The sequence below is a fragment of the Odontesthes bonariensis genome, chromosome 10 (assembly GCF_027942865.1).
Source record: "Odontesthes bonariensis isolate fOdoBon6 chromosome 10, fOdoBon6.hap1, whole genome shotgun sequence".
Taxonomy (NCBI): Eukaryota; Metazoa; Chordata; class Actinopteri; order Atheriniformes; family Atherinopsidae; genus Odontesthes; species Odontesthes bonariensis.
Window position 1 is genome coordinate 30,416,808 of NC_134515.1, and position 19,332 is coordinate 30,436,139.

At 41.4% G+C, this 19,332-nt stretch overlaps 1 protein-coding gene across 4 annotated transcripts in view; it reads right to left on the reverse strand.

Annotated features, from left to right (window-relative positions):
• hspg2 (heparan sulfate proteoglycan 2) overlaps positions 1 to 19,332 on the reverse strand; it is a 106,971-nt gene that overhangs the window by 63,652 nt on the left and 23,987 nt on the right. For all 4 annotated transcript variants that reach the window (XM_075475232.1, XM_075475231.1, XM_075475230.1 and 1 more), the window contains exons 2-4: positions 8,139 to 8,268; positions 7,790 to 7,834; positions 1,139 to 1,198 (exon numbers count right to left, since the gene is read on the reverse strand). In XM_075475232.1, the coding sequence (XP_075331347.1) occupies positions 1,139 to 1,198; positions 7,790 to 7,834; positions 8,139 to 8,268 (235 nt within the window). The remainder of the gene's footprint in view (positions 1 to 1,138; positions 1,199 to 7,789; positions 7,835 to 8,138; positions 8,269 to 19,332) is intronic.

A 19,332-nucleotide genomic window follows, 5' to 3' on the forward strand; every position in this document is an offset into this window, starting at 1 on the left:
AATTGGCTCTGTATGAATGAATTAGATTCATTTTTAAATTAATTAATTGGATTTGATTGGATTCTAATTACAATTACAATGAATTGAACTTGGCTTGAATTGGACTTTATTATTTAAGTGCCTTGAGATTGCATTTGTTGTAATTTGGTGCTAAATAAATAAAACTGAATTAAAGGGATAGTTCGCCTCTTTTGACATGAAGCTGTGTGACATCCCATATTAGCAATATCATTTATGAACATTTTCTTACCCCCCGCTGCGTCCTGGGAGCCGAGTTCCAGCCTCGTTTTGGCGTTGATGAAGGTAGTCCGGCTAGTTGGCTGGGGCCAAAAAAAATAAAGCGTCTTGCTTCTCAAAACAATATCCGTTCAAAAGAGTAATACATTTGCATCACAAAATCGTCGATGTAGAAAAAGTCAGACCTCACATCGCTTGGCGCTATTTTTGCCTCCCTTGATATCAATGCGTCCAGCCACCTAGCGATAGCCGCACCTGTTACGGTGTTTCCTGCTCGGAAGCAGGGGACTGCTCGGTCTGCTCTTCGGTCTGCACAGTTTACATTGGACGCATTGATATCAAGGGAGGCAAAAATAGCGCCAAGCGATGTGAGGTCTGACTTTTTCTAGATCGACGATTTTGTGATGCAAATGTATTACTCTTCTGAACGCATATTGTTTTGAGAAGCAAGATGCTTTATTTTTTAAGCCCCAGCCTACTAGCCGGACTACCTTCGTCAACGCCAAAACGAGGCTGGAACTCGGCTCACAGGACGCAGCGGGGGGTAAGTCAATGTTCATAAATGATATTGCTAATATGGGATGTCATACAGCTTCATGTCAAAAGAGGCGAACTATCCCTTTAAGAATTAAGTGGAGATGGAAGTGTTGTTTCTAGAGCATGCTGAGCTCTATTACTCGATGGAACAACCCCATTATTTTCCACTGGTGTTACAAATCACTAGGAAAAGACCTGGAAGACAAAAGTAGTTGCTGGATTTAAACATTACATGCCCGAGATGAGTCTACCCTGAAATGTTATTTGAGAGTGTGTTTGGAAATGAGTGTGCGTAACTGAGTGGAGCAGGTGACAGGAGTGTGAGCCAAAGACAAGAAAGAGAAACAAGTGCTTGAGGACTTACTGTACTCTGGCTCGGGTGGGCTCTGTATGTTCCCCAGATATGAAGAGTCCAGCCAGTGCACTACGGCAAGCAATGAGAGGCGAGGGGCAGGGAGCAAGCAACAGAGGGGTGAGACATGACACAGAGGTGGACAGGGCACAGACAGGAGCCAGAGGTCAAGGATCGAACAAGAAAAGCAACACAAGGCACAGGGACGAAGATCGAGTTAGTCAGGCAGATGCAGAGGGGTTAACGTTTCAGGAAGGTTAGTGAAGAAATGATTGGATACAAAGAGAGAAAATGGAAAGAGACAATCAGAAAAAGAATTTGCAAAAGTTATATTAACAGAAAAAAGGAAGTCATTAAAAACTGTGTGAAATAACATAACAGCAAAACTAAAAACAAGACTGGAAAATAAAAGTCATTAACAGTCCCATGGAACAGTTAATGGGACAGAGGATGCTCCAAGCTTGTGTCATGTGTTGGCTACGTGTGTGTGGAAACAAAGGGAAGTCAGTGTGAAGGTCAGAGACCATCACTTTGTAAATACTTCTTCCTCAGTCCAACTGTGCAAATAAGTTATTCTACAACACAAACAACACACTGCTCTTCACATCTCTACTGCCTGACACCAACATCCAGCGAAGCAGGGAGGAGTGACTTCCTGTTTTCCTTTTCAAATGGAAGAACTGAGCACCATTAAAACTGTTTTTTACCATAGGTTATGCCCTCTACGTTGGCACTAGCAACAATGATCATGTTCTGTTTAGTGGTGACTCATTCATTCTCCCACAGCTTTGGATGCACTCACACTATAGGGCGTGCATTGAAATGTCAAGTGAAGAGGGCTTTTGGTTGTTCTGAAACACAGATGGGATTTTAGGAGCAGAACAGCTGCACAAAGATTGTGATTACATCATATTTATAGGATTTCCAGGGATATGGTCACAGTCAATCATATTCAGTCTTGTAAAGTGATTCAGTTTTAAAAATGATAACAATGATATGGATAAGAACTGTAATGATTGGACAAGATCTATCTGCTCCAGCCTAGACTTTGGAGTCCGGATAGTAAACAACGGCTCATTCATCTTTAAAAATGTATTGGATGCGGCTGTTTTACAACTGCACGCACCAAGTTTGTGCCAGGACTCACTTTTAAATGGACTCTATCTGCTTCTCTGGTGCCACAGTCGAGTGAAGCACAGGCACATGGAGTAATTAAATTAAATGCAGTGCACAAGACAAAATTACTTTAAATCTGCAGGCCCATCCAGGATACAGATGACAGAAAATGTTCCCTCCCCAACTGATCTGAGGTCTCACTCAAGAATCACAGGCCAAACTAATTACAGCTAATTAAGCTTCTCCACTTCAAAGCCTGCTGATATGTTGGGGTGGTTAGAATCAGAGAGGAAGTTAGAGCCAGAGAGAAGGGGCCAACAGTTTTAATAATGATCACCACTCTTTTATGTGCTGATTAAAAACTAAACAGTTCAACATATTATCAGCAAAGACACAAAGTCACAGTGAATTCTTAATCCAGTAGAAGAAAAATACTATTAGGAGCTTATAATGTCCCAAGAGAGGCATTATTTGACATGGATACTCCCAGGCGCTCAACCAGGAAGCCACTGATCAAGTGCAGAGCTTTATCCAAATAAGCTCAGATCTGGGAAAACCGCAGGGAAACTCAATGCCAAGCTAGTAACCACAATGTCTAATTTAGTATTTGTTTGGTATGAAAACAAACCATTTTCTGAGCATTATTTTCAGGTAATCATGTTGCAGCATAGACTATTATGAGGTTTCACCAAAATACACAAACATGGAAGTTACAAACCCATCCTTGCAAGGGCAGAGCAGAAGAAGACAGCTGCACATGGCCATTAAATGAAACCTTAAACATCTCACAGGGCAGCCCTCCCGGGCTACTCATTTGTTAACGTACAAGAGCTAGGAGATTCATGGAGCTTGGACTCGTGTCAGTGACTGAGACCATTCAGCAGCAGTCTTTGAGGACCTGTCTGAATAAACTTGGGCAATGGAACTTTCATGGGCAGCATGAAGCAAGCAATTCAGAAAGACAGAAAGTATCCTTCAGCGCCGACTTCCTTGTCTGCAGATGGGAGCCATCTGAATTCAATGTGAAGCAAGTTCTCATTTCAGTGTGTGACCACCTTGCAGGGACCCAGGAGTGCACCAACAAAGACCTCACCAAAATAACTGCAGCTGCCACCATTCGTCCCTCTGTGGAAGTGCTCAAGAGGCTCTCTGTATCTGACACAGACAGAGGAAGCGCCTCTGAGAAACACTTATAATCCACTGCCCATGCAAATGCCATCTGAACAGGGTGGGTGGTCTGCTGCCTGCCCACTGCCCCGGCCAAACTGACAACAGAGACTGTATTAACCTGATATATTGTATACTTGCGCTGCAACATCTGCTCTGTTCTGGAGATAACGGAGAATCCAAACTTGGACTGCGCTTTGTCAGCAACCACCCACTGGTAATTGATGCAATTAGAGGTAAAACCAGCTGGGGCTACACAGGAGTGGAGTAAACAGTGTGTCAGTCAACCTCCTCAACATTGGTCAACAGCCTGACAGACCATAAATTTTCTGTTATTACCCACATGCTAAATATACTTAATCTGCCTACAAAATTGACAACATTCACTTTTTTTCGTTGTATCATATAACAATTTCAACACTTGGTGAAGCTCAAGTTCTGACTTTGTTTTAGTCTCCTCATAAACTGGGTTTCTATTCATTCATGAGCCACAAAAAATAATGCAAATCAGATTATTCTCCTTGTATTTTCCTTGTTTGAAGTGAAAAAGTGGTTGTAATTCAGTAGAGGAAGTAGTTGTCCTTACTGGAAACAAACTTCAAAGAAGAAAAAAAACAACAACTGCGAAAGATGTCCTCAAGATTAAAAGAAGGAATTACTTAAAGTTCAGGAATTACTGCAATCTCTGCAAATATCTAGGATGTCTAGCTGCTCATTTTAATCTTTGCCTCGCTCGCAAAGTTGTTTTCATTTCCCTTCCACTTCCCATTCACAAGATTCATGATTTTTACTATTTTCCATTTTTTCCCAAAAGTAGTAAAAAGTATCTGAGAAGCTGCCTGGGAAGTTTCAGCAACGGGCCAGAAACTGAGATGTATTACATTTACATTGTCTGTTGGCAGGAAGTGTGGCTTTTTTTCAGCAAAGCAAAACCTTGAAAACCAAAGCGTGATTATTACCTGAATAACTACCATAACAACCTCTGAGGCTGGTTTCATATATATTGATAACATCACTTAAAATGTTTTAAGGGACATTTGACAGTTGAAAACTAAACTTGTCCACAATGATTATGCTCCAGAGGACAAAATACAGTATTTTGTTTCTTCAGAAATGAGTTTTTCCATCCAAAATTAGCACTGGGAAGAGCGCAATCTCAGTAGGCCTCACCACTCACCATCTCTATCTCTATTTATTAGTAAGAGGTCATGGTAAGCCTTGTGTCTTTAGTTTCCAAACAAAGTAGCTAATGACTAATGTGCTTAGCCTGTGGAACAAGTAAAGGCTCTCAGAGATGAGATGAACTGGATTTGTCTCTTTGGGGCACTGAGCATAGAGGTCAAGATGAAAGGTCAGGAGGACATGGGAGAAAACATTCTCTTCTTTGAAAGAGATCGTCCACCATGATTACAGGATTCAAAGAGCAGCGACAAACAAAAGATGGTTTAAAATAGTCTCATCTCAACAGCAGCATAAATCCCAGATGTTTTGCACAGATTCGGTGTACACGTCTGAGACAAAGAGGATACAGGAATTCCATTACCCTCGGCAAACAGTCACACAACAGGAAACAAAACATAATAGGGGCAACTCTGGCAGCTTTATCCCCTGCTTTACAGAGGTGAAGAGGGAAGGAAGGCAGAGGCTTGGATTGACTGTGTGGAACGCCAACAGGACAGAGACACTCAGCAAAGTATTTCACATTCAGCGCAGGAAGCTGGATTTCCTTCTCAGGGCTGTGCCGCTCAGATCTATATATGGAAGGAGTCTGCTTCTCCCGATCATAGTACCATGATCATACTGAGCTGGATACAAATGTTTAGCCACCTCTGAGATAAGACAGTTTATTCAAGAAAGTCCTGCATAATCTCGGCCTTTTTTGCACTGCCATATTAAAGCAAAACTGACCTTTTATGTGGATACAAAAGCCTGAAGGTTTGTGAACACTGGGACAATAAACACATTAATAATAACACATTAATGGAAAATATTTCCCTACAACACAAACTGACATTGTATTTTATGACTATTATATTAGCTTTTTACATTTATAACTTCCAATCTGACTGGCTAAAACCAGAACCCTTCAAAAAGTACAAAACTTCCTGCAGAAAGTTTAAATGCAACTAAAATGATCAAAAAGGCCTGTGCTTACAAGAAAAAAAACAACAACTTCCAACTTTGTCTTAACTGGTCTGTTGATGTTTTCTTCCTTAGTGAGTGGCTAAAAATGGACGCAGTCTTGAGGCCTTACTATTCTCATCTGCCACAATCGCATGCTGTCAACACCTTACTCATTAATGTCAGCCATGCTAAAATCTACTACTCAAATTCAGCGAGGCCTCGCAGCAGTGCTATTTCTGTGAGCCAGGCACATGATGCTATTGATGTCAGCTTTCAGTGCTGCTACCAAAACAATCACTGTGCCATGACGTAATCTACTTCACTAACCTGCAAGGGCAAATGAAAAAGTAGAAGGTATGACCAGACTTCTGTCTTTAACAAAGAGGGCGATTGTTAAACATGTCTGGATATTAAAAGTTAACTGCTTTGGTAAGATATCTTCTGCAGAGAAGTTTTTCCTCTACGTAGAGAAACAAACATGACAACTTGTTGAAAACAAAGTTATCATGGTGCAATATATTTCCCATTAGCATCACCTTTTAATGACTGCATTACTTTGAAATCGCAAAGTAGAGGATTTCCTCTTACAATAACAGCTAATCTTCGCATCAATACCATGGGTCCAAACGAAAAAGAATTGCCAGAGGAACTGAACCATCTGATGTAAAGATGGAGAAGGATACAGAAGGAGTGAGCAACTAAAAGTCGGCGGCTGAACAGTTGCAGAAGCTACCAGGGAGTATAGAAAGAGGCAGAGCACCAGTAATTAGAGCAGCAGCAGCCTTCCGCTTACAACGTCAATTCACCAAATACACAGCCCAGCCCTAAAAACACAGAGCAGCAAATGTTCCTGACTTGGTGCATAGGTTATCAACGGGAATACTAGTTTCTACAACAACTCAGACACTTCATTGTATCAACTTCTAAATGACATCCGAGTGACAAATCCTCTCTCGCTCTTTGCACAAAAACGGCAAACTTTAGAGGATGAAAGGACATCTGATGAATGTTGAGAGAGCATTCTTTTGGTCAACTGAGATCAACATAAATTTGTTCAACTTGACTGGGTCTAACACGTTTGGTGTCAATGATCACAACAGTGTCGAGACTGAAACGTGGAGATGGGAGTACGATGATATGGGGCAGCATGGCTAAAAGAAGTCACGGGGAGATGACATTTATAGATGGCACCAAGGATGCCAGCTGATGTACTGAAATACTGGCTGACAAGATGACCCCGGATTCGCAGACACTTTTTAGAAGGAGACTATTTCAGTATGGTCATGATCCGAAGCACCGTCCCAACATCACGCAAGTGTTTCTAAAGAAGACAAAAGTGACAACTATGGCCAAGCATGCTGCGCCTGACATGAGTCCAATAAAAACCTCAGGGGATATTTGTGCAGAACTATCATTTGGGGTGCATTATGCCATGCAGGATTTCACCAGTGGGTGATATCTGACGCTGAGCTGTAAATCAAAACCTGTGACATCAGGCACAACAACAGTTAACACTCTGTGAATAAATAAAGTAAAAAAAAAAAAAAGAAGAAGAAAGCTCGTGATAGCAAAGTACTTTTTAAAAATGAACTGTGAACACAAGCAAAGGTGGCAGCAGCTAACTCTAGGTATTATTAAAGAATTTCTGACCATGATGTAGTTTAATACATAATCTATATTATATTTTATCATTTTCTTTACCCCCTGTGGTACTGTTAGCTGTGATATAGTGTGTTAGCCGCAGATAAACGTTTTTCATGTTGGTAAGTTAAAAATTGCAGGTGTTGAAAAAGTGAATGAGACTTAAAACACAGGGGCTCTGGCGCAGCTTTTATTGTTCAACAGTCTTTATGTACCTTATTGTGATGTCACCTCTGCCACCGGTTAAAAAGATGAAAGAGGAGAGGAAATGTTTATGTCTCAAAGACTAAGTCTAAGCCCTGTGTTATGACCAGACTCTGGCAACCTGGTGATGAGGGAGGAAGACAACAACACACATTATGCTCCATTACGCGCACACACACACACACACACACACACACACACACACACTGTAGCTCCTCTAGTGATATAAACTGGAGACAGGGGCAGTTACACACACACACACACACACACACACACACACACACGCACACACACACACACACACACACACACACACACACACTGTAGAAGTCAGGATCACAGATAGGGGAGCTTTAGAGAGTCGGGTAATCTAGACAATTGCTCAGTTCAATACATTTTTTGGACCCTTACTTGTGCTCTCAGGTGTGCTGCCGTCTTCCTCTCCACTGGGCGGGTCTTTTTGGAGACAAAAAGAAGTATGAAATGTGGTCAGTAATTGGATACAAAGTCGGGAAAACACTATTTTGTCCACATAGTCAGTAATTACGACATAAATCCCAATATGGGCTTCAGTCCCCATAAAATTTAGAATTTTATATTTATAAACAGAAACAAGTGTAATGTCTCTCTGGGCAATATTTCCTCATTTTCTGCTTTGGGATGGGTTGACAATCGAACAAATATATAATCAGAAGCATGACACCAATGAATTAAGTGCAGCTGTTGCTGTGGTTTGCGGTTCATCGTCTCCCGAGCCCACCTCCTGAGGCGTCATCTGCAGCAAAGTCCTCGTCATCGTCCAGTAAACTCTGAGATGCCTTGACATCTCTTTCTGCTTCTAAATCTTCTGGAAGTGGAACCTCTCCCCACACCTTGGAGGCCTGTGTCACCTGCAGAAAACAAATAGATTTACTGGGACTGAAATCTACACAAAGAAAGGTTACACTCGGTTGGTTTTAAATGAACTCTGAAAGGGTGGAGGGAAAACAAAAGCCTAGACAGGAAATGGGGTATTGTGACGCGTTTACTTTTCCAATTTTTTATTTCCAAAGAGGCCTCATTGGGTGTTTGCATAAAATAAACGGTCATTCAAGTTTGTTCACCGAAAGAAAATCCTTCCATTTTATGTGTGCTGATCTCTTTCAGTGTTGAATGTAGCTACATATGTTCACAGCTGACTCAAATGACCTACATACGAATATATATGAAGCCAATACACAAGGCCGCAGTAAAGATCTGAATCACACAAAGCTGTTTAACTATGATTTAAACTCTGTCCCCCCGGGTAAAGAAAACTATCCATTATACCATGACAAGTTCTTTACAAATGCCTTATTACTCTGGAATCTGGAAGTAGTCAGTCGCTGAAACATTATGTCACCTCCAGCTGCAGTAAAAACACCTCAGATCAATGCAGCACCTTAGGACAGGCTGCCTTAACTTCAGACCTGTGATCATCAGGTCGTTCAGGCTGTTTTATGAACAATGACAGGGAGGTGAAAACTGAGATTGCAGCATCTGACCCCCAGGCCACCAAAACACAACATTTCATACAAACTAGAAATCTCAGCACACAAAGCGACTCAATATGGAACAGACCCAGGAACAAAAACTGCAAGCTTTGTCAGTTTAAAGCTTTACTTATTTGTTTACAAGACCGCTCTGAACATTTGAAAAATGAACGCTGAATATAAAATGCAGCTCAGGCTGGCATCATTTTGCAGGCTTTTGATCATGAGCCACACCTTGTGCCATAGTTACAGTTAATTCTGTGTGAAGGATGAATGCGTGTACAAAATGAAGGTAAGCAATCTGAGAAATCTGGAGCGTATTGTCAAAAAACAACAAATATAAAGAGGGAAAATGAGGCAACAACAGTATAAATGCAATTTAATTTCAGTTCATTCTTTGGTTGCTTTGAAAAACATTTTATTGAAACCAAAACCCTGGCAGTGAACCAGCTCTAGGTTAAACAGAAAGATTCTCCCAAACCAATTTTTCTGGTCACACTGTCAGTGAAAACACTACGGCGGAGGGAGAAAAAGAAACCAATTCTGATATCATGCCTTGGACTTCTACTCAATCAAAACCCTACAATTCCAAAATAACCTAATTGTTTTAGTCATCAAGACAAATGCTGTGGTGCCCATTGCACTTGCCTCTGACTCTGAAGCCTAATCCTGACCAAATATCTTCAGCACAGATGGCCTCATCTCACTCATAGCTTGATCCAGAGAATCCAACATACACAAGGCTAAAATGTATGACGTTACTAAAAGAAAGTTGTGTCCAAATCGTGCGGCTCAAATATGATCAAATGGTCCACACATTGCATCAGACTTATTGCTGAGTGCAGACAGAGTAAAGCTAGAAAAGCTAATCCGAAAAGAGAGAAAAAACACAATCTGTCCAAGATGAGACAGATGCAACAAAAAAAAAACAAAGAAGTGAAAAATCACCAGTATATATGGGAGCTGACAAACAATAAAACTTAAACTGCATTATTGGTGTGCTGCAAGACATGGAGAAAAATACGGGTGCACCGACTTCAGACACAAAATGCTCCTCTGCAGCTCTGTATATTATTTTGTACATTTCCTTTTAACTAAAACATAATTCCAAGCTACCAGCTGTAATGACTGTTGATTTCTCTCACAGTGTAGCAATGCTTGACAAACTCACTCAAAATCACAAAAACATTCAGACAGAATGATGTCCTGCAGGACACCTGACAGACACATCAGGCTCCCAGTGAGGAGGCACAAAGCTTAGCGAGCCACTCTCATATCTGATCATCTTGATAAAGTTCACTGTGCTGGCCGGCTGAAGCACAGTGTGAGTTTATCTCTGCTCTCACCATCTCAGCGTCCAGGCTGCCCACACTCTGGCCATAAGTTTAGATACGACTCTGGCAGGATGCCACTCCGAGCATTTCCAGTTGGCATGGCCCGCCAGTTCCTATTTCCACCCAACTCTGTCATTGAACTTTTCCCATTTAAATGGCTCCAGCTAATAAATAACTAAACCTATCCCCCAAATCCTCTCTTCCCTGAGTGAACACCCATACAACAACAATCCCGTGGCCACTTTCAAAAGGAAACTGCTGACTAACCAAATTCTTTTCAGTCGTGCCGACCAGACAACCATCGGTGCGATCATCCCCTGCTTCCCACTCCCTTGGGATGAGGCATCATCTGGACACGCTGGATGCCATCTGGGCAAAAGCCTTCACAAAACTTGCAGAATAGACTTTGATGGAACGGCCCATATTTGCAGTGAAATTTAAAGCTAACGTGTTAAGCTACACTTTGTTTAAGAAGGTCAGTCCTGACCTCGTGTAAGAGAGCTTTGGGAACTACATACGACTTTGCTTTCTCACTCTGCACTCAACTTCAGAAAGCTACCGTGACCTTTACTCTCCGTCTTGGAGTCAAGACAAGTCTGTGGTGTTAAAGTTATCTCTCCCTCGAGATAAAGGTCTCTCACAGACTCCATAAGTCTTTGAAGTCAACCCCACCCAGAAGGAACACCGACCCCAGAGGCTCTCCTTGCTCTGGTACTATGTAGTGGAAAAATGGCAGCCAGGTATATGCTTGTATCAATTTTTTTTTTTTTTAAGATATGCACATGAACAAACATGACCTACAAACACATTTCGACCTAAAGATGTTACTCTTTTTAATTATGCATTTCTCAGTTCACAATACACAGCATTTTCCTTGGTTGACAAGACAGAAGTAGCTGTAAAACCAGCCAACTAAAGCAATGCGTAACAAGTGACAGGTGACCCAAGACAGAAGCCTTAAGACAGGCCCTTGGCTGATGTTTAGCAGGACCAGTAGAAACAACGGCAGCTGATAAGCAGTGGAGAGGCAAAGCATTCTAGAAAGAGATTGGTATGTTTGAAATAACTGAGCCAAGACTTTTCAGGACAGGCCTACAGCCAGCTGTAGTTGAGTCTTGCAGCTTGACACCTGCTATCATCTCTGCTTCTAAACAACATTCTCAGCTTCTCAACATTAACTGCAAGCTCATTTTTCTTTAGTTTTACAACCACTAGTTATTAAGACAGTCAAATGTGCACATGCATTGATTTTAACTTGTTTTTTTTTTCTGTAATTAAGCCGACTGCAGACTCTAGCTTTTATTCGTAAGACTAAAAGAATAAATACATTACAAATGTGTTCGCAAAATGGCAATGTCTCTGTGTTATCTGCATGGATGAAGCCAAGGGTCGGCCATAGCCACCGCCTACTTACGCCAGGCCAAGTGACACAACCAAAAATTAAGCTTTCCAGTGGGCCACTACATGTACTGAAAGACCTAGAGTTTACCTATAAAGTAATCAGTAACACTGTATTTGTGTACCACTTTTCATACTCCATGCAGCATAAGTTGTTTTAGGGTATAAAAGCAAGAAACACTTGAAATGTTCAAAAGAGGCATAAAAAAAAGCAGTACTTTCCTACTCCTAACACATTTAACATTAACATTTAACCTTCAATCAAGGGTTATTAATATGTATCACTTCTACATGGCTGTCTTGTATGTAAATAAGAATTGCCAACAAAGTTGACTATATGCCCCAGAGCTATGTGTCACAGAAAAAAAACAACCCTGAGGCATCGGCTTCTGTGCCACCCCAAAGGAAGTAATGTTTTCAGCCTGGCCACTTCATAAAAATGTTCTGGCTCTGCCACTGGTTATCTGAAAAACAGCGGTAATGCAAGTATTTAATCATGAGCTATTTTTGCATTGCAACAACAAAACCATTATGATAGCAGCGGATGGTAGCTAATGCTGCACTGTCTTGCAATAATAATCCGCACTTTAATGGGAGTGAGATAGCACTTCTTTGTCTGCATATGCTAAATACGGTTGAGTTACTGTGTAACTTTGGGGGATACGTTTAAACCAAATAACAATATGTATGCTTTGAAAAAGATGGATTACAACATCCAAAACACTGATATGGTTCTTAAAATGTACGAAGTAAGGTTAGTGATGATATGAGTCATTTAAAATATATTAAACGAAAAGGCAAAAGTCGAGAAAGACAGATTCAGGTAGAATAGTACGGAAGCCCTAAAAGGGTCATACATACATACATTTTATTCCATCCGTTTTCTCATGATAACGAGATAATTTTCCTCCGTTTTCTCGTTTGTAGCAAACGAGCACTCCGATTAAATGTTTTCCACCTTAAAACTAAGTGTATCAAGGAATTTTAGTGGTGGCAGTAAATAATTATTTTGCACTAAATTTTGCAGTTTGTGGTTTAAAATAAAAAAATTCCCAATGCCTGCTAAATTTTAATGAAGTATCCTCAGGCAACTTACTGAACCCCACATTATCTCTCAATGTGTTACTCACTTTTAATTCACTTTCAATAAAAACATCTGCTAAAATAATGCACAGTAATGTATAAAATTTATATTTCTGTTTGTACACAAATACAAAGATGCAACTAAACACGCGCACTCTTATACAGTGCTGCATTAGGACACTTTGTCCCACATCAACGCTCCAATTCTGGTTGTTGCATCTCAGTGATATCCACAGCCTGTCAAAGGAGACGTGAGAAGAATTCCTCAGGGAACTCTGTTCGCCCACTCTGATAATAAACCTACTGATGCAGCTGCAAGGACAATCTGTGAGAAACATCTTGAAAAGGCGTAGCTGTGTCACATAAATGAAGAAACTGGACTAAGCTCATGTTGGAATCTCACACAAGCAAAGCCATCTTGTGAAAAGATGTTAGTCATAGCAGCAGCTGAGGTTTAGCATTTAAAGCGCCTCCTGGGCCAACCAGAGCATGTGATAGGCAAACACAAATGTGAAAGCTTGATAAAGGATAAAAGCAGGCACTGCTTCTTCCAAGCAATAGATTCAAACGCCACGTTGTGACCTTTCCAGCAAGCAGAAAATCCACACAAGATGAATTCTCAACCTCCTTGATCCTCCATCTTTCCCTCACCTAACCCCCCTCCTCTCTCTTTTTTACACCTTCTCCCTTTTACTGACTGACAATATCTTCTCAAACTGGAAAGTAGCTTTGACGGACTTAACAGGAACGGAATGCAAACTGCAGCGAACATTAAGTGGATGAAAGCTTCACACATACTCTTTAGGTACGGTAGGCTGAAAAGAAAAAGCTCCCCTCCAAGCTCTACCAGGCACCAATGAGGCCTGAGCTGCAGAATTCCTACACTCCCTGTATGTGAAAGGCTGCAATCTGAGGAGTAGGTGCAGGAGCAGGGCTGCATTAAATCAGGTCCATTACAGCACTTTGAATACAAACAGAGCAAAGTGCAAAACACAAAGGGTATACAAATAAAAACTTAGTTATCAGCCATCGCGGGACATCTTTAAATATCAGCTGTTGACAATACCACAGCATGCTGTTAAAGTGCTATTCACACATGAAAGGAATGTTGTGATATGCTTGGCCTTGTGAAAGAGTGATGAATGAGGAGGATGATAAGGTTAGAGCCCAAGAAAGATTATCCTTTTGCAATTTTGTGCAGGTTCACAAGAGAAACAGTTCTCTAAATTGAGGCAATAGGGAAGCTTTGTGTAGGATTGTGTAAAAGAAAACCCTGCTTAGAATGGCTGGTGAATTGACCAACTGCCATCTCTGATTCTAGACCTTTGCCTAAGCCCCTGCTGGATAAAACGCCCAATCAGTAAGGCCCCTCTGCTCTCTCAAGCTCTTCAACGTTTTCTACAAAAGTAATAATGCAGTGGGATTGGACAAGACGGAAGAGGAGGGAGCCTCATCATTCAACAGACAAACACTCTGACAACATCCATTATTGTTCTCTCAAAGTGTTCCATGACGAATACCGTGGGCCGAATGAACGTGCTTACCAGTTTTTTTTTTTAAAAGAAAGGCCCGACAGAGAGGAGGAACGGGGCAAGGGAGCAAAAAGTGAGAGGAAAAGTCTGCATTTTTGAGCACATGCTTGAAGTGCCTGCCTGGCCATCTTCCCCCAGGTCATTTTTTCACTCTCCCACACAGCAGCCATGCCCGGGCATTTAACAAGAAGCTTCGTCTCCTTCTGGAATAAATGAGCACTGAACCTGGCACCTTTTCTGCACGCGTCCTGCATTTCACTTGTGTACAAACTTAACTTCCAGGGAATAAAAACTTTAATCTGGCATTTGTTCATTTGTTTTAAACCTTCACTTAACAGCCAAAAGTCCAAACAAGTTGTTTTCTGTGTTGGGAAATGTATAAAAATGTCAAATTTGAAGCCAAACTCCTGGAAATTGTTCAAAATGAGGTCCCACTGAAATAACCACACGCCTCTTGGAAGAAGCTGACACTTGGTGGTAAAATATGTCTCTCCAAAATGCCAATATACACCTCTATATCAATGATAACCTCACACATATGCATGTCATTCACACGATTACAAATCATCTTTGGCACATAATGTCTTGTTTCTTTTTTTCAAAAGTAGCTGAAACATGGACTTGTCTGACCACAATGTCCACTGTCTTTTCACTCATTTGAGATGAGGTTGTGTCCAGAAAGAGATCGCTTGTTTGCACAAAGTTGACAAATGTCACAAGTTGCATTTCTGGACTTCATAGAGATGAAATAGTTTTACATGGTACTCAATGAGCCATGTGACTATACTGATCATAGAAGCATGAGGGTTTCTCATGTAGTGCCACCCGATGGCTCAAAGGTTTTTACAAATTTATTTCATGGGCCATAACAGCTCATACTAGCGCTACAAAAGTACTGCACCTACTGTGGTTTCCTTCCAAGACAATGGGTGTGGCAGTTGAGACAATGGCACCCCAATACCACAGTAAAAGCTTCAGACAGAGCCATACAGGAGATGCAAAATCCATAAATCCAAAAATCATGCGTCTGGACTGAAATGAAGTTAAATGAAGGTTTAAACAAATGAACAAAGGTCTAAATTTTCATTGCATTTTAGAAAATTTACCTACTGTTATGGAGATGAGGTCTGTGCATTAACACTACATTTTCAGTTGCAGAGGTCAATAAGTTTATCTTAGCACTACAAATACTTAAAGGGACACCATGTAATTTCTTCCCCCATCTAGTGGTGCAATTTTATTTTGCAAAGTCGAATGAATTTGCTCTCTAGCGCCTTGCGTTTTCAAATGTGCGTTGCAACTTGTTGAACTACGGCAGGCGGTATTGTGTCAAGATTCTCTTTTTTCGCTTTTTTGGCGACGAGGATCCCTTCTCCTGTGGCGTGGCATAACTATGGTCTTCCATTGCGAACAAAAGTGCAGGCCGTTCAGGCTGGTTTACACCAGAGAATGTCTAATGGCGTAGACTGGCTCTGTTTATACCTGCGTGCAAACTTGACGTCAAAATGACGTCATTTCCGCTTCTGGCCTGGAGTTGGGGAAAACGCGATTCGAAGTGCTTTATGTCCCTCTCGGCACTTCGTCGTTTTTCATAGACCGGAAGGACATGGCAGCCTCCATAGAGCTTGCCCGCTCTATGTAGATACAGACAAGTGATTCTTCACTCAGGAGGATAAGTGAGATTGTTGACAGAGATAATTTTACACCAATGAGGACTAATTTATGAATGAATATGTTGATTTGAGCTAATAAATGACTTAATATATTACACAGTGTCCCTTTAATAATAAAAAATATCTCACAGATGCAGTAATTCTCCGCAACATCTGAACGCACGTGTAAAATCACTGGAGCTCACTGTGGCTTTAGCTTTTACAATGTGAACTTAAATCACTTCTGACTATGTAAAAGCATGATTCACGTGGAAAGTTTTACTCGCCACACCTTGATGATGTGCTTCTGCATCTGGCCTCTCTTTCCATCTGAGGTACAAAGACCATGTGGTAATCAAGTAGTGCCTCCAGCTAGTTAGCCTGTACCACACAACCTCACACACACACCGCTCTCCTTTTATTCCAACACGCACTATTAAGAGGCATGTCAAAATAAGCATCCTGCCTGTGCAGACTTGCGTTCATGGTGCAGCGACACAGAGTGAAAAAGGACACCTAGAGGGCTAAAATTAAAGTGAGAAAATAGAAATGTCAATGGCCTTTTTTTTTTGTCTTGTTCTGAAATAAAAATACAAGGGGGTGAACAACTGAATCTTCTCCATGTAGATTCTCCACTAAATTGAAAACCCTGTCAACTTTCATCACACCCGAGTCAAAAATGCAAATAATTTTACCTGAGTGGAATTCAGAAGATAAAACGTTTCCTAGTGCCAAAACAATGCCAACTTAATGTTTAGAGCAGACCCAAACAGCATAAGTTGCAAACTGTGGGTTAGACTCAGTAATGTATTCCATGCCAAAGGTCACGGGCTGGCGACACAGTGACCAGACAAGAGTGCAGAGATCGTAAGCTATCTGTGAAACAAGACACCCGAGCCTGACTCTCAACGCAGTGCAGTCACTGATGGTCTTTTTTTTTCAGCCAAAGCCACAGTAAAGTGACAAAAATCTGAATTTGTCCAAAAAGCAACAGAGCTTCATGCAGTTCTGCCATTTGTGTTTCCTTTGTTCTCGAAGAAATCTGAAAGAAACAGGAAGCGGATGAGGTTGTAATAAATTATTAAAAGAAAGAAGACTCTTCAAGACACTTTAAAAGGTATATGAAAGTGTTTTTTAAAGCCATACTGTATTTAATTGTCACAGTGGGTGGGGATAATAACGCGTGACCACATTCTGCCAAGACATTTCAAAGTGTGAAGTCCAATAGACAGCCACAGACACCATCTTTTCAATGATCACCCCAACAGGGGCCTCAGCAGGACTCTGTACAAACAGACCACCTAGTATCAAAGCCACAGTTCTACCATTGACGAAACCTGAAGGCCCCCCCCACCATCAGTGAACAAAAACCTTGAATCCTCCTCTCCCACACCTCCCCCATTTACACACTCAGGTATTAATGAATGCATACATGACCACCCTATTCAGAGGCCAACAGTTATCAGACCACTCTCAGCCAGGAATGAGGCTATTCTGTTTCAATTTGAACAGGGCTTTGTGGTTAGTGAAGGAGGCCATTTTACTGGATTGGTGGTGCAGCTCTTATCACTGTTGCACTCTCATTGTGGGAAAATTATCCCAATAAAAAGTTAAGAGTGGAGTAAAATTCCAACAAAATTAAACAAGTGTAGCTGCTAAAGCACAACCAAATCTTTTATCGCCACAACTGTCCCATCAAACATAAACATTGTACAAGCAATTTGGTCCATAAATAGTGTGTGTGTGTGTGTGTTTCCGGTAACAGAAAGAGTGGAGGGGACTGATGGGGGCCAGTTCCAGTTCCCCACAGACGACAGCTGACAGTCGAGGTGCTGAGACCTGTTGCAGCTCAGAGGGGAAGAGCCGCTCTGGTCCGTTTATTTATAACAGAAAGAGTCTCTGTGAAAGCACTGCTGTGTCCCTTAAGAGGTCTGCTTTTCTTCCCACTGGAAATCCCAGAGACATCAAGGGATACGAGGTGCCTGAACATTTTGCTGACACTGAAATACAGAAACATCTCAAGAGAAAGATAAGCTTGAGATTCAGTTGCAGAGGGGACTGACAATCAGCATCACTGCTATTCTTTAAGCAACACTATAGATATTCTACTGGATACGCAGCAATTTTGATTTGATAGGGACGCTAGATGCATAGTCAAGGGACAACCTAAGTTATAAAGTTTCATCCTCTAGTGACCATGAACACCCTCCCCACATTCCTCAGTGATCCAGAGAAGAGCTGCTGTCCGACCTTTTAATGGGCCCCACATCTTGGGACCATGGATTTCTTACGCCATTTCTATGGTAATCCACTACGCTCTTATTGAGACATTTTAGAATAAAATGGGCACACAGAGTATGGAATTAAGATGCCCCCTGTTCTAAATACAAGGTATGCACGTGACGTCATGGTACCCGGAAGTTGCTGTGGTTGCGCCCACTAAGTGGCAAAAAGACGAAAAAGACCACCAAATTTTTAAATATTCAATTATATTTGATATTGAACATGGGGAAGAGCTGCTGTGCAATCGACTGTACAAACATGTTTTCAAAGGGGTCAGAGCAGAGTTTCTAAGGGCTACCTAAAGCAATAGGAAAGAGACGGCGATGTATCGCTCCGAAACCTGGATTTGTCAGGAAGCGTTACATTTACGTTAAGATAACTGAAGTACCAAGAAGTCATACTTCATTAAAAATAAAGATATCGTGTTAAAGTATTACTTTGGTAACAGTGAAAGTCACCTAAAAAAATAGTCCTTTGGTAAAAGTCTCAAAGTATCTGATGTTGGCTCTACTTTTCTTCTTTTACTTCTTTCAATTTTTCAACCTCAGTATCAAATTGTATTGTACTTTTATTGTATCCAAATACCTGACTGCTATAACAACCTAATTTCCCTTTGGGGATGAATAAAGTAATCTATCTATCTATATATATGTACTTAAATATCAAGTAAAAGTAAAGGATTTACTTTTGTGTGCCTTCAGGCTTTGCAGTGTGTATTTACCTGGCCTTGAAATCAGGTATATAAAAATGTCCGGATACCCGATTTCTGGCCACATATCAGTGTCCGTGGACCAGGTGGTTTTGGGGAGCTGGTCTGGGTCACCGTTGAGTCCAACTGACCTCAATTTGTTTTGATGATCCAGTTTTGCTACCGTTTCTGCCACTTAGCCCGAATGAGGAGGGCGTGTTGCAGGGCGGAAGTGACGTAAACGCATACCCTCTATACCAGAGGCATTAGACTTGAACTAGCTGTTTTTGGTGTCCATCCATTTTCTATACCGCTGAATCCGTCGGTCGGGTCGCAGGGGGGCTGGAGCCTATCCCAGCGGTCAATGGGCGAGAGGCAGGGTACACCCTGGACAGGCCGCCAGTCCATCACAGGTTTTTGGTGTCTTAAAACATATTCTGGAATCTGGATCATGAAAATAATCATGGAAATGG